This window comes from Megascapheus bottae, chromosome 17 (assembly GCF_031878675.1).
Source record: "Megascapheus bottae isolate mThoBot1 chromosome 17, mThoBot2.hap1, whole genome shotgun sequence".
NCBI classification, from domain to species: domain Eukaryota; kingdom Metazoa; phylum Chordata; class Mammalia; order Rodentia; family Geomyidae; genus Megascapheus; species Megascapheus bottae.
In genome coordinates, this window is record NC_143525.1 from 41,227,121 (window position 1) to 41,243,270 (window position 16,150).

The 16,150-nt window shown below is 45.2% G+C and overlaps 1 protein-coding gene across 1 annotated transcript; it reads right to left on the reverse strand.

The window, feature by feature from the left end:
* Positions 1-3,224: 3,224 nt before the first annotated feature.
* Coil (coilin) lies at positions 3,225-15,949 on the reverse strand. The gene is made up of 7 exons (XM_090351075.1): positions 15,676-15,949; positions 10,044-11,115; positions 9,835-9,921; positions 8,861-8,908; positions 7,304-7,373; positions 5,523-5,611; positions 3,225-4,189 (listed from the first exon to the last, which is right to left on the reverse strand). The coding sequence occupies exons 1-7, from the start codon at positions 15,918-15,920 to the stop codon at positions 4,106-4,108; spliced, it is 1,695 nt and encodes a 564-aa protein (XP_090207201.1). The 5' UTR covers positions 15,921-15,949; the 3' UTR covers positions 3,225-4,105.
* Positions 15,950-16,150: the final 201 nt, after the last annotated feature.

Consider the following 16,150-nt stretch of genomic DNA (forward strand, 5'->3'; position numbering starts at 1 on the left):
AACTGCTGTTCAATGCCAGCCCCACCGCAGGGAAGTGTGAGAGACTCTTGTCTACAGTTAGCTAGCCAAAAGCCAGAAGTGGAGGCATGACTCAAGCAGTAGAGGACCAGCTTTAAATGAAAACAAATAACACCTAAATGACAGCATCCAGGCCCTGAGTTCAAACCCCACTAAACCCTAGTACACACATGTGCACACACACAACTCTGAAACCCTGCACGACATGTCATTGTACCATGTTACAGATGAGGAATACCAGTTTCACAAAGCCAGGCATTCTAACTGCTGGCTCCCTTAACTCCTGGCCTGTAGGCTCCTACCCCCCCCCCCCAAGAAGCCCTCACCTCCCTTCTGAAGAGGGTGAATGGGGTAGGAAACAGACTAATTCTCACACTAGCTCTTTGAGATAGGTTAAACTTCTCAGATGAGAACTCAAGAACTGAGGAACTTGCTTAAACCAGTGGGCCTTGGTAAGCGGTTTATCTGATTCTGGAGAGCAAATATTTTCTACTACCAAACTGCCTCCCAAAGGAGGAATAGAGCTTTTTCCAGGAAATAAACGTCAAATCCACCTCTCAACTAATTACCATGAGTGTGGCATTGTGGGTGACTCAAGCCAGAACATGCAATTCTTTCCAGAGCAGGAAAAGATGACTAAGCGGGTTGCTGATAGCTCACTCCTATCATCCCAGATACTCAGGAAGCTGAGATCAGAGGGTCACAGTATGAAACCAACCTAGGCAGACACTTCTGTGATATTATTATTATTACTTGCCAGTCCTGGGTTTGAGCTCAGGGCCTGAGCCCTGGCCTGGGACTTTCTCAAAACTAGAGCTCTACCACTTGCCTCGGCACCACTTCTGGCTTTTTTTCTATGTATGTGGTACCAAGGAATTAAACCTAGGTCTTCATGCATGCTAGGCAAGCATTCTACCACTAGGCCAAACTCCTGGCCCAAGGTTTTTGTTTGTTTGGTTTTGGGTTTTTTTTTTTTTTTTTTTTTTTTTGCCAGTCTTGAGTTTGAGCTCAGGGCCTGAGCACTGTCCTTGGACTTTCTCAAGGCTAGAGCTCTACCACTTGAGCCTCAGCACCACTTCCAGCTTTTTCTATGTATGTGGTACTGAGGAATCGAACCTGGGTCTTTGTGCATGCTAGGCAAGCACTCTACCACTAGGCCAAACTCCCAGCCCCCCAAGGTTATTTTTTAATTTTCCTTTTCTCCCTTCCTTCTTTCCTCTTTTTTGTGTGTGTTCTGGAGTCTGAATTCAAACCAGTGAGCTCTCCCTTAGCTTTGTCCTACAAAGAGCACAGGTTCCTCATTTGCAAAGCAGGAAAACCAATAATGCATGGGGCATGGTATGGAAATCAGTCCAAGCAGATGCAAAGAGCTCTGGTGGAGGTAAGGTAGGACATCATAAGTGCAGCTTTTTTTTTTTCATGTCCAGTACTAGGGCTTGAACTCAGAGCCTTACTCTTCCAAGGCTTTTTCCACTCAAGGTTGGTGCTCTACCACTTGAGCCATACCTCCACCTCTGGCTTTTTTTTTTCCTGGTGGATGATTGGAGATAAGTCTCAGAGACTTTTCCTGTCCTGACTGGCTTTGAATCTCAATCCTCAGATCTCACCCTCCTCACTTGTTAGGATGGCAGGTGTGAGGCACCAGTACCCTGCCAGAAGTTGACCCTTTCCATGGGCACAAGAAAGAAGGGGATCATCCCTGGCCTGGCAGGTGTGTGTTTATCTTCAGTAACTTCAGAATAACAATGTTAAGTCACATAGGACCCAGTGAGTCATAGGGAAGGCTCTTTCCTCCAGCAGATGGTTAGTAATCCTACCCAGATTCTGTGTTATCTGGAGGTTGGTAAAACTTGGTGACATGATAACACTCATTACTTACAAATATAATTTGCTTATTATTTCCGCCAATGCTATCCTCATAAAATTTAAGGTCAGATTGGGGGTGTGGTTCTAATACCCACTTTCCAGTCTTCAACCTTCTATGTTCTCATTTAATAGATAGCCAGAGTCTGAAGAACTCAGTGGCAGAGTATGTGTTAGCATTCACACGGCACTGAGTTGATTTCCCTTAGCCAAAATAAATGCCAGAGAAGTCTAAATGAGCTAGGATCATACAGGTGGCTAAGGTAGAGGTAGGATAGAGTCAAGATTTCTTGACTTAATTCTAACAAAATTCTTATTTTTCCAAAAATGCTACCATCATTTGTTAATTGAAATACTCTCATTAATAAAATAATTTTCTAAACAAAGATGAACATACGATTTTTCCTCTTCAGTGCTGGGGCTGGAATCCAGAGCCTTGCACCTGCTAGGTAAAGACTCTACCACTAAGACACACTGCTGTAGAGTGTGAATATGGCGAAGCCGTATTTTGAGGGTTTGAATCTTGGAGTCTTTTTATTAAAAGGCAGTGACTGCATGGTGGACTCCTCTCTCAAAGATCAGCAACCAGCAAATACACTTAATACAGTTAAGAAACAGGCCAGAGAGGAAAGAAAAACGATACCAACCAACGGATTCAGCTCCAATAGAGAGCTGAATCTGGATGCCATGCTAGCCTATTTTGATCAAAACAAGCCTTCTTGTTATAAAAATCATAATGAACTAGGCTGGGCACAGGTGGCTGACGTCCATAATCCTAGCTACTTAAGAGGTTGAGATTGGGAGGATCATCATTTGAGGCCAACTGGGGCAAAAACTCATGATAACCCTTTCTCCACAAGAGCAGGGCACACCTGTCATCCCAGCTACGACAGGAAGCCTACAATAGGCAGAACGAGGTCCAGGCCTGTTTCAGCAGGAAACAAGACCTTACACCCAGAAGCAGCAACTTGCTGGGCACTGAGGTGGTTGAGATCTGAGGGTTGTGGTTGGAAGGAAGCCAGCAGGGACAAGAAAGTCTATGAGACACTTAAAAGCCTGAAGTAGAGGTGTGGTGAAGGTTGGTGAAGTACCAACCTTGGGCAAAAAAGGTAAGAGGAAGCCCTAGGCCCTGAGTTCTCCCAGTACTGCCATGCATGCACAGAAATAACCAGTGTGGAAAATGCGTGGTGCTATACAACTCAGCAGTACCATGCCTCCCTATCAAGGGTGAAGCTCTAAGTTCAAATCCCAGTACTGCCCCTCACTCACAAAACCATAATACACCAAGACAGTAACTCGTAATGCACAATATTCAACTATACATGGAGACCCAGTAAACATACTGGTTTTAATATGATTTTATTTAAAAATCTGCAAAGGTGAAGAAGGGATCTGATCTTTTGTTAAAAGAATGCATTTTTTTTCACAGTATACATTGAGCCATTTTAGTTTTGTACAGTAACAGAAAAGCAAGTTTCTGTTTATGATCCTCCCTCCCTCCAGCACACTTGGCCAAGTTCTTGGCATCGTGGGGCGAGCCTCCATCTTCCTTGGGTAGAGGCTCCCGGCAAACCCTCTCGCCCTGATAGAACACCCACAGAAGCGGCCTTGCTCTTTTGGGGCTCTGCCAGCGCCCTGAGAATCCTTAATTGTAATGTTGAAAAAAAAAAAAAAGAAAAAACCCGGAGGGATCCTTAACTCGTTACTTGTAACAAACCCAACTATCTGTGAACTCTTGAGCATTTCAAGTTTGAATTACTTGAAATTTATGAGATATTCCACATGTAATGGAATATATGTGTTTTACATGGTTAAAAAAATTAGGTATCATACCTCAGTAGTTTCAAATGTTACTTAATAAGATGTATTGAAACAAGATATACAGCAAGGTTTTTTCGGCCCCCTTACTTCTCCTGATGGTTGCTACTTGATGGAAAAAAGAGAGAGAAAGAAACTAAACAAATTGGTACTAGACAATGCCAACGCCTGCCAGGAATGTACATTTTAAAATTTGTTAATTGAAATTAACTTGGAAAAGAAAAAGGTCTAAAAACCATATTATTTTAAAAGATGAGGTAGATTTTTTTTCGTATGCTGTAGGGTGAAGATAACAACAACAAAAAAAATCCATACAACTTTTGAACCCTCTTTAAAAAAAAAAAAAAGTTGAGGCTGTAGTCACTTTTACAAACAATACATTATGACCTTGATGAAGAGGTCACACTCAGGCAAGCTCTGTCCTTGTGATGTTAGCTGAAGACTCAACAATCAACCTTGGATCGATCAACTCTCTCCAAAACACACTGATCTGAGGAAATATAGAGAATACTCAGTTTAAGCACTGCATTTTGAGGTTCTATGTTTTAGTAAGTTAGCTTAGTGAGTTTCTGCTTACACAGAACTGAATCCTAGTAAATCACCTTCAATTAGGGCACACAAACTCATTCACTTGGAATGTGGTAAGACTTCTTTCTCTGATTTAAAGGGGCTGTGGAGACCCTGGAAAGTCAATATGTCTTAGGGAAATATGCTTTGTGAACAAATGGCCTGCTCGCCTCTTGGGGGCTATTTGTGGCTCCCCTGGGTGTCACTGATACAGTTCTGTGAGTCTGTAGTTCATACACTATGCTGCCTAAAAATAGGAACTACGCTACAAGAATACTATAAGCTTGGCCATAAGCAATGAGAGCCACCTAGTGTCAAATAAAGGGAATTACAGGCTTCTTGCTCTTTGATTTGATAAGACATAATAGAAGAAAGCCCCTAATTTCCAATAGTTTTCCAGGAATATATTTCAACAAGGCCAGGCTCGTAATCTTCAAAAATCTAAAAACAAAAAACATAGTACAGGAAACTGAGCCAAACCTGTTGATCTCACCACAGATCATGATACTGCTTTTGGACGGTATTCTTATGAGTGCTATCCATTCGTAGCATAGTCTGGTGAGGGGTTTCTCCAAGTTTACATTTCACACAAAAAATGAGATTCTGGGGGGAGCATGGGGCTTGAACTCTGGGCCTGGGAGCTGTCCTGGAGCAATTAGCTCAAGATTATCACCCTACCCCTTGAGCCACAGCCCCACTTCCCCTATTCTAGTGATTAACTGGAGATAAGAGTCTCACATTCTTTAGTGCCTGGGTTGGCCTTGAACCTCGATCCTCAGACCTCAGCCTCCTGAGTAGCTAGGATTACAGATGTGAGCCACCACAACCGGCAAAAATGTGAATTTTCAGTGCTGAAACTTACAGACCAATACCCATAACACTTTTTTTTTATTCCAGTCTTGGGGTTTGAACTCAGGGCCTTCGCACTGTCCTTGAGCTTCTTTTGCTTAAGGCTAGTGCTCTACTACTTAAGCCACAGCTCCACTTCTGCCTTTTTTTTTTTTTGGCCAGGCCTGGGGCTTGAACTCAGGGCCTGAACACTTCCCTAGTGTTTTCCTTAAGGATAGTGCTCTACCACTTGAGCCACAGTACCACTCCCAGCTTTTCTATCTGTGTGGTACCAGGAATTGAACCCTGGTTCTCATGTGTGCTAGGCAAGCATTCTACCACTAAGCTAAACTCCTGCCCCACCCCCACCACTTTTTTTCTTTTTAATTTTAGTTTACTGGAGATTAAAAAAAAAATATTTTACCTACCTTCCTCTCCTGTGTTACGGCATATTCCACCACCTCAGTTCCATTTTCATTGTGATAAACCAAATCAAATTTCCCGGGTTCTTTCAAGGCTGAAACCAGAGATTAGACAAGAAAGACAGTAAGTCATTTGTCAGTAGTCAAAATGTTCCTTCCTGGGAATTCTACCACCTAAAGGCTGGTGTGTGTTGATACAGGAGACCCTTGCATCCCATACCAGTCACAGGAGGCTTCCTGGGATTTGTCAGTGATATCTCTTCTTCATCAGAAAGATTTGAGCTTGATGAACTGTTACTAGTACTTGCACTGCACAATGTCACCCTGCAGGGAAACCTCAAAAGATGTGTTTCAAAAAGAGAAAGTTATCTGAAAAGCAACTCTCAGAAATCATGCCTTCTACTTTAGAAATGCAAGCAGGTTTTAGCCTTGGGATTGGAAAAATGACTGTGCAAGTGGGAATCATGCAAACTTTGTTTTCTGGGTTTTTTTTGCGGTGCTAGATATTGAATTCAGTAGTACCCTTTATTTGCTAGGCAGGTGCTGTACCACTTGGGTCAGACCACCAGCCCATGAAAGCAATGCTTAATAACCAATGGGAAAAATTATGATTCATGGATCATTAAAATATTCATCACACCATTAAAAACTTGTATTATAAAGGTAAATGAAAAAGTAGTAAGACAATATGTAATACAAAAAAGTGAGTTTAAAACATTGGAAACAAAATATTTTATTTCTTTGTAAAAAAGGCATCAAAGGTGATCACAATAACAGTGCCTTTTTGTCATGTAGCTTATAATACAGAGGAGGTATCTTTTCTAAGTCCCACAGAACTGTCAGGCTGCTTTCAAAGTATGAATCAGTTTTCAATATTTTACCCTGTGAGCAATCTCATGAAACAGGTCTGAACCCTCATTCTTTTTTCCTCTGAAATATTGGTGAAGTTGTTGGTGGTGGGGTTTTTTTTTAGTTAAAAGATTTTATCAACACTGATTTTTTCATCATATTTCATTTTATTTTATTTATTTATTTATTGCCAGTCCTGGGCTTAAGCTCAGGGCCTGAGCACTGTCCTTGGACTTTCTCAAGGCTAGAGCTCTACCACTTGAGCCTCAGCACCACTTCTGGCTTTTTTCTATGTATGTGGTACCGAGGAATCGAACCCGGGTCTTCATGCATGCTAGGCAAGCACTTTAACCACTAGGCCAAACTCCCAGCCTTCATCGTATTTCGTTGGTGAAGTTTTTGCTGGTGCCACTTCTGAAAGCTCCAACCTTTTTATAACCAAGTGTCCTGGTTTGGGTGGTGCTGAGCTAAAGCCAAGGCTGTGGAAATTCTAGGCAAGCAAATGTTCTAGTGCCCACCAACCTCCTCAGCTGTAACAGGGAGTGTGCGTAAATGGCAATGTCAACACTGCCTTAATAGCTGGTATTCCTCTACGATTCACTTAAATCCCAAGGAGATGGGACTGTTTTTACTCTTGTTTACATCTTGGTGGGATTTCAGTTATTCTTTCCTTTTTCTCTTTCTTTCTTTTTTTTTTTTTTTAATGCTTTTTCAGTACTAGGGTTTGAATTCAAGGGCCTGGATGCTGTCTCTTAGCTTTTTTTCTCAAAGTTGATGTTCTACCACTTGAGTCACTCTTTTATTTCCAGCTTTTTGCTCATAAATTAAAGATAAGCTGCATGGATTTTTCCAGCCTTGCTTAGACCCACAAAGGCTACTCGGAAATCACTGGAATAATTAGCAGTCTAAAGGCTTAAACTCATTTCTGAAAGACTCACCAGGCAAAGATGACAGAATTTCTATATCTACTTGCTCGGTCTCTGGATTGTGACTTAATATTTTTCCTTCCTTTCAAAAAGAAAAGTTCAAGTCAAAAAAACCAACATGTAAGACGTTAAGACATTATGAATATACTAAAAGCTACTCCGTGGTTTGCTTTTGTTGTTGTTTCTTGTCATGGGGCTTGGACTCAGGGCCTCCTGAGAAGCTGAGATTACAAGCATACATCATGGTGCATGACAACAGACGCTTTTTCTTCTTCTTCTTTTTTTTTTTTTTTTTTTTTTTTTGCCAGTCCTAGGTCTTGAACTCAGGGCCTAGGCATTATCCTTAGACACTTTCTGCTCAAGGCTAGCACTCTGCCACTTGAGCCACAGCACCACTTCTGGCTTTTTCTATGTATGTGGTACCGAGGAATCGAACACAGGTGTTTCTGCATGCTAGGTGACCACTCCCCACTAGGATATGCTCCCAGCACCCCTTCCCCCTTTTTCCTTCGGTGGCTGTAGGGCTTGAACTCTGAGCCTGGCACTGTCCCTAAGCTTTTCAGCTTAAGGCTAGCACTCTACTATTAGAGCCACAGCTCCACTTCCGGGTTTCTAGTGGTTAATTGGAGATAAGAGTCTCATGGACTTTCATGCCTGGTCTAGTTTTAAACCTTGATCCTCAGATCTCAGCTTCCTGAAAGCTAGGATTACAGGCATGAGCCACCAGCACCCAGCAACAACGGAAGCTTTTAAAAAGTAGATTTAATAGGAACCAGGACTCTAGGAGACTATACTCTCTGACCACAGAATTGACCATTGAACTTCCCAGGATGCCCAAGACAGATCTGTATACATCTTTCCTTCCAGTATAGTTATTAACATAACCTCACTGACAAATATCCTGACTTAGACAGTGAATTATGATTGCTTTACATATAGGAGAAAGTGACCAAGAAGATAAAAGTAAAAACGTTTGTGCCAGGCACGGTGGCTCAGGCCTGTAATCCTCGCTACTCAGGAGACTGAGATCTGAGGATCAAGGTTCAAAGCCAGCCAGGACAATTAACCTACTCTCCAATTAGCCAACAGAAAACAAAGTGGGGCTGTGGCTACAGGGGTATGGCGGTAGGCTTGAGCTGAAGAGCTCAGCGACAGTGCCCAGGCCCAGAGTTCAAGCCCCATGACCCACAAAATAAATAAATAAATAAATAAAATGAAAGCTTGTATCAGTTACATGTGTATTATTAAATGTATCTTTAGTATTGATTTATTTCAGACAAGGTCTCACTACATAGTCCAAGGTGGCTTCAAACTCAAGATTCTCCTGCTTCAGCTTCCTGGGTTCTGGGACTACAGACATAAACTACCATGCATCTAGAGTTTTATCCATCTACTGACAACGCAGTCTTAAAATTTTTTTTTCGTTATAGAGATTCGAGTCTCCTTATGCTGGCAAGGCTGTAAACATCTGGACTCGTGATCTTCCTGCCTCAGCCTCCTGAACATCTGGGATTAGACACATGCAACCATACTCAGTCAACCGAATTATTTTTAAACACACAGCCTTACCTTGTAGTCAGACACATCAGGAGTGTAGTCAGGTGTTAGTTCCAAAAGCTAAAAACAAAATAAAGTAAAAAATCCTGTAAGAATACGAACCCTCAGGCTAGGAGCGTAGCCTAGTGGTAGAGTGCTGGTCTGGCATCCATGAAGGGCTGGGTTCGATTCCTCATTACCACATTTCCAGAAAAAGCTGAAAGTGCCAGGCATGATGGCTCACGCCTGTAATCCTAGCTACTCAGGAAGCTGAGGTCTGACGAACAAGGTTCAAAGCCAGCCTGGGCACAAAAGGACCTGAGACTCTTCAATAAAACTCTAGAAAATGGGAAGTGGGGCTTGGCTCAAAGGAAGGGCAGTAGCCTTGAACTGAAGAGCTCAGGGACAGCACCCAGGCCAAGTTCAAGCCTCATGATCCATAAAAAAAAAAAAAAGAAAGAAAGAAAGAAAAGAAGGGGCTGGGAGTTTGGCCTGGTAGTTAAAGTGCTTGCCTAGCATGCACGAAAACCCAGGTTCCATTCCTCGGTACCACATACTTAGAAAAAGCCGGAAGTGGTGCTGAGGCTCAAGTGGTAGAGCTCTAGCCTTGAGAAAAATCCAAGGACAGTGCTCAGGCCCTGAGCTCAAGCCCAGGACTGGCAAAAAAAAAAAAAAAAAAAAAAAAAAAGCTGGAAGTGGTGCTGTGACTCAAGTGGTAGAGCACTAGCCTTGAGCAAAAAAACGGGTCCAAGGACAGAGCCCAGGACTGGCCAAAAAAAAAAAAGAGTATGAGCCCTCTTAATACTCTCACCTTCCCAGGGCCCCTTCCTCCTACATCCAAGAAATCATGTCATTCGAAAGGGCCCCCAGTCCTCTGTGGACCACAGCAACACTGGAGGTCCAGGGAGAAGTGTGTTGATAAACATGGTGCACGACACACTCAGGGAGTCCATTTGGAAAAGGAAGCTGAGCTTTGCTGCTGTAATTCTTGTGGCTTTAAAACATACCTTAAATGCAATCTTTTCTCCAACCCGAGGGGCAGCTGCTAACAGTGGTAACAGATTATAGTCCTTCTTGTGTATCTCTGCTGGATTCTGAAAAACAGCATTAGCCATGGGACTTGGTTACTGGTGAGGAAATGAGCAAGCCAGGCTGCAGAGGAGGGACCTCTCCTCGGGGAAAAGGCAGGAGACCCATCCCCGTAAACCACACTTACCTGGATAATGGTAGATGAGTTTGAGACAATCTCACTCAATTGCTGTTGCTTCTGATACTCAGTGCTTCTATGTAGGACGCAGGAAACAGTATTTCCTCGTCCTCGACCTCTCCCTCGCAGGCCCCGGCCCCTCACTCCTTTCCAAGGCTCTCCTCGTCCCCAGCCTCTTCCCAAACTGTTGGAGACGGGCATACTGGGAGAAGGACCAGAAGTCTGTCGGATGCCATTTGAGTCACCAGGTTTCCATCCCATGGCGTTTGGAGCCTGTGACGGCTGCCCTGAGCCTGGACACCCTCGCCCTGCGAAGGGGCCTGCTGTCTTTACAGAGCCCGGAGCACACTCCACGGAGTTCTTGGTCATGACAAGCTGGTCATCAGAATCAGAACTGGAGTCGGAACTAGAAGAGAAGGTTGTGGCAGCCTTGACCTTGCTTGTGGGGAGGTTTAAGGAGGTTTTGGCCACCATTTTGTTCACAGCTGGATTTTTGGTAGCTGCTCCTTCCTTTGATAACTCAACTGACAGTTTGTCTAAGGAGTTGCCAGCCACCGACGTGACATTGCTGAGCTCATCACTGGAGGACTCCTGGCTAGACGAAGATTCCGAGGAGGTCCCGGGACTAACTTTTGTTCCCCCACCTTTCCTTCTGGCTTTAGTCAGGCTGACGGAACTTTTTGGAGAACTAGTATTTTGGGTGGACCACTCTTTCCCTGAGGACTTGGAGTTCCTGATGTGTTTCTTATATTCATATTTCTCCTTTTTCTTTGGTGACATTTTTTTGGTCTCTTCTTCCTGCTCAGCCATGGTGCCACATGGTGCTTTGCTTCTTCTCTTTTTTTTCTTCATGGTGTGATCCGTGCCAGCTTTTGGCTCTAGATCCAAAGCCTTCTCATGACTGCTACTATTCTTCTGCCTCTTCCATTGTTTCTTTGAATAATTGTACCCGAGTTCGTTCTCTTCATCCTCCACCAACTTTAAAGTCCGCTTCTTTGCTTTCTGAGAGGATGAGTGCAACTCACTCCCATTCCTGATTATTACAGGATCTTCAAGAATTTCCCTCTCTTCTAACTTAACTCTGTTGAAAGAATAAAAACAAACTAGTGAGCAACTCAGAGGTAGCTCTCCAGGATGCAGTTACATCCTGAGAAGATGACAAACTCACTAAAGCCATTCAAGGGAAACTGCCACACTGCTTAAGGACAAAAGACCTGGTGACAAAATGGCTTACATTCAACTTCCATATGAATATCTATGTCCCAGCTCACACTAGTAATTTGCCCAACATCCATAGCTAATAAGCAGCAGAAAGGCAACTCACACATCAGTTTGGCCGGCTACAAGATTCAAAATCTTTCCTTTCCTTTGATGTCATCCAATCCAAAAGGTGATCATCTTAACCAGAGCCAGGTGGTACACAACTGTAATCCTAGTTACTCTAGAGGCTGAGATGTGAGAATCTCAATTCAAAGCCAGGCTTGGGAAGACAAATTCAGTAATCTAGTACGGACATGTACACACACAGTAATACACATGCGTACGTAGTTGTAAGCCTCTCTGCTCAGTCACAGCAGTTTAGTAAATCACTAAAATACATGTCCTACCTTTGCTGAAGCTGACAACACTGTCATTTCCTCCCTCTTTCCTCTCCCTTTTTTGTGCAGATTCTGGGGCTTGAGCTCTTGCTCAGCTTTTTCACTCAAGACTACTACTTGAACCTATGTCCACTCACAACTTTTTTTTTTTTTTTTGGCCAGTCCTGGGCTTGAGCTCAGGGCCTGAGCTCAAGCTCAGGGACTTTCTCAAGGCTAGAGCTCTACCACTCGAGCCTCAGCACCACTTCCAGCTTTTTCTCTGTATGTGGTACGGAGGAATCAAACCCGGGTCTTCATGTAGGCTAGGCAAGCATTCTACCACTAAGCCAAACTCCCAGCCCCACTCACAACTCTTCCATGATTAACTGGAGATCAGACTCATAGACCTTCCTGCCATTGTGGCTTTAAACTGAGATCTCATATCACAGCCTCTAGAGTAATAAGGATTACAGATATAAGTCTGGCTTTCCCTCCCTTTTCTTTCTTTTCTTTTTTCCCTCCCTTCTTTCCCTTTCTACCCAATGCCTTCCTAAAATCACAAGTCTCCAACACAGGTGAGAAGCAGGCTGAGTCACAGTGCTCAGGACAGAACTTTTAAATAAGTGAAATAGATGAGGCACTGGAAAACCAGTCTATAATCCCAGCTACTCAGGAGGCTGATATCATCTGAGACACTGAAGGTCAAGGCCAAGCCCAGGCAGAAAACTATGAAACTCTTATCTCCAATTAACCAGCAAAAGGCCAATAAGTGAAGCTGTGCTCAAATACAGAGGAACAGACTTAAGCAAAAAATCCAAGTGAAAACACAAGGTGCTGACTTCAAGCTCTTGTACCATCACAAGAAGAAAAGGGAAGGCCAGGAGTTTGGCATACTAGCAGAGTGCTTGCCTAGCATGCACGAAGGCCCAGGTTTGGTTCCTCAGTACCACATACACAGAAAAGGCCAGAAGTGTGGCTCAAGCAGTAGAGCTCTAGCCTTGAGAAAGCCATGCTCATGCCCTGAGTTCAGTCCCCAGGACTGACAGAAAAAAAAAGGGGGAGAGGGAGTGTGGCCTAGTGGTAGCATGCTCACCTAGCATTCACAAAGTCCTAGGTTCAATTCCACAGAACCACATACACAGAAAAAGCCGGAAGTGGTGCTGTCGCTCAAGTGCTAGAGTGCTAGCCTTGAGCAAAAAGTGTCCAAGGACAGTACTCAGGCCCTGAGTTCAAGTCCCAGGACTGGCCAAAAAAAAAAAAAAGAAAGAAAGAAAAAGGAAAGGAAAGGGAAGCCGGGCGAGGTAGCTCACGCCTGTAATCATAGCTACTCAGGAGAATAAGATCATGGTTCAAAGCCCAGGTGGTAGTTCACACCTGTAATCCCAGCTACTCAGGAGGCTGAGATCTGAGGATCAAGGTTAAAAAGCCAGCCTGGGCACAAAAGGATCTGAGACTCTTATCTCCAATTAACCTCTAGAAAAATGAAAGTGGGGCTTGGCTCAAGGGTAGGGTGGTAGTCTTGAGCTGAAGAGCTCAGGGACAATGCCCAGGCCGAGTTCAAGCCCCATGACTCACAATAAATAAAAAAAGAAAGAAAGAAAGGGAACAAGAACTCTTCCAAAATTTGGAAAACTTCAAATTGTCATTTGAAACCACTAAACATTACTAATAAGTAAAAGTATTCCTAATTTTAAAGAACTAGACACTGAGAGATGTAGTCCTGTTTCAAATTGAAGTCTATTGGGGCCAGGAGTTTGGCCTAGTGGTAGAGTGCTTGCTTAGCATGCATGAAGACCCAGTTTGATTCCTCAGTACCACATACATAGTAAAAAGTCAGAAGTGGGGGCCGGGAGTTTGGCCTAGTGGTAGAGTGCTTGCCTAGCATGCACGAAGACCCGGGTTCGATTCCTCGGTACCACATACATAGAAAAAAGCCAGAAGAGGTGCGGAGGCTCAAGTGGTAGAGTGCTAGCCTTGAGAAAGTCCAAGGACAGTGCTCAGGCCCTGAGCTCAAGCCCAGGACTGGCAAAAAAAAAAAAAAAAAAAGTCAGAAGTGGTGCTGTGGCTCAAGTGATAGAGCTCTAGCCTTGAGGAAAGCCCAGGGACAATGCTCAAGCCCTGAGTTCAGGCCCCAGGACTGGCAAAAATATATATATGTGTGTGTGTGTGTGTGTGTGTGTGTATGTGTGTGTGTGTGTGTGTGTGTATACACACATGTCAATCTGACATGTTTGGATGTTTGGGGAAATGTAATACTTAACAATAAAGCATAAAAAAGAAGTAGCTTAATTGATAAACTCTGGAATAAAATCTCGGTAGCTAAAGCTTAATGGGAGGGCAGGATGAACTCAAGATAGGAATCTGATCTGGAGTGATTATACCTCCCCCCATCTTACTAAATCAACTCAGCTACATTCTACAACATTGTTGAATAGTCACTTCAGTAACTTTCTATATGTGTGAGTGTGCGTACTGGTCCAAGAGCTTGAACTAAGAACCTAGGCACTAACCCGCAGCTTTTTCACTTAAGGCTGGTGGGTTTACTACTTGAGCTACAGCTCTACTTCCAGCTTTTTAGTGGTTAATTGGAGATAAGAGTCTCACAGACTTTATTGCCTGGAGTGAATTCAAGCCACAATCCTCCGATCTCAACCTCCTGAGCAGTCAAAATTACAGTGTAGCCTAGTGATAAAAGTACTCGCCTAGCATGCATGAATCCCTGGGTTCAAATCCTCGGTACCATGTACTCAGGAAAAGCTGGAAGTAGCACTGTGGCTCAAGTGGCAGAGTACTAGCCTTAAGCAAAAAGTGTTCAAGGACAGTAGGCCCCAGGACTGGCAAAAAAAAATATATATATATATATATTATATATATATATATATATATATATATATATATATATATATATATATATATATATTACAGCCACCAGCACCCAGCTTTTGTCAGTTGTGGATCTTGAACTCAGGGCTTGAGTGCTGCCTCTAAGTCTTTTGCTCAAGGCTAGTACTCTACCACTTTGAGCCATAGTGCCACTTCCAGTTTTTGAGTGCCCAATTGGAGATAAGACTCTCACAGGGACTTTTCTGCCTGGGTTAACTCCAAACCGTGACCCTCAGATCTCTGCCTCCTCGGTGGCTAGGATTACGGGTGTGAACCACTGGTGCTCAGCCTCAGTAACTTTTTTTTTAAAGATCTAAACACAATCTTTCATTGTGTCGTTACCAGGGGCTTGAACTCATAGCCTTGACTCCCGGCTTTCTTGCTCACAATTGCTCTACCAGTTGAACCAGGTCTCCAGTTATGCGTTTTGCTGGTTTAATTGGAGCTAAGAATCTCACGCTTTTCTGCCCAGACTGGCTTCAAACCTCAATCCTCGAGGACTCAAGTCTCCTGAGTGGCTAGGATTGCAGGTGGGAGTCACATTTTAAAGCATTGCTATATCCTATATTCACAACCGAAAAAATCAAATAAAAAAAAAAAGACCCAAACATGAGCTTGCGTGGAAACCCGGGCCGCTACTCATCGTCGAAGCCTGGGTGGATGTGCGGGGCGAGCTGCACGTTAGGAAGCACACGCGCCTGTCCTGCCCGCTCACCCGGCTCAGGACGGGGGACCCCAGAACGCGGCCTGAGGGCCCGGAAGAAACACCCCATGGGCGCGAGGCCGGTTCCAGGTCCTTTTTCCAGGCATCCTGGCCGGGCGCAGCGGCTCTCGCGCCTCGTTCCAGCTGCTCGGGAGGCGGGGGTCTGAGAATCTCCGGGCCAGGCCAGGCTGGGAGGGGAGGGGGAGTCCAGAAGCCATTTATCTCCAATGAACCATCAAATTGCCAGGCTGAGGGCGTGGCTCAGGGGTACAGATGGCAGCCAAGCGCACACGAACACCGGCCCCGGGGAGGAGGACGCTCGGGAGCCCCTTCCTCGTCAAGGCCGAACGGGATCGGGACCCCCGCGGCAGGTAAGCCCGCCTGTCCCGCGCCGCCGAGTGCGCAGGCGCGCCCCCGGTCCAGGCCCCGCCCCCCAGACCCGGCCCCGCCCCCCTGGTCCGGGCCGCGCCGCGCGCACCTGAGACTGTCGTTGTCCCTCACCAGCCGCGCGCTCTCGGTGGGCGGCAGGAGCCCCCCGTCCAAGTAGAGGCCCAGGAGCGCGCCGGAGCTGAAGCCGAAGCGGTGACGGATGAGGCTAATGAGATCGGTGATGACTCGACATCGGTTAAGGTCGACGAGGAGCCAGAAGACCGTGCAGTGCGGGGTGGCTGGTGGGGGATAATCAAATTGAAGCCGTAGCCTAACCGTCTCGGCCGCTGCCATCTTGCCGGTGCTTCACGGAAGCCGAAAGGAACCACACTGCTCCGGGGACAGCGTGCTCGGGCGCCCCGCCCCGCCCCCGGCGCCGGCCCCCCTCCCCCCGCCTCCGTAGCCGCCCGCGAGTGCCACCTACGGCTGGGAGTGGGTACTGCAGGCTTCCTCCGCCGTGGCCGCCCGCGAGTGCCACCTACGGCTGGGAGCGGGCACTGCAGGCTTCCTCCGCTGCCACCGCC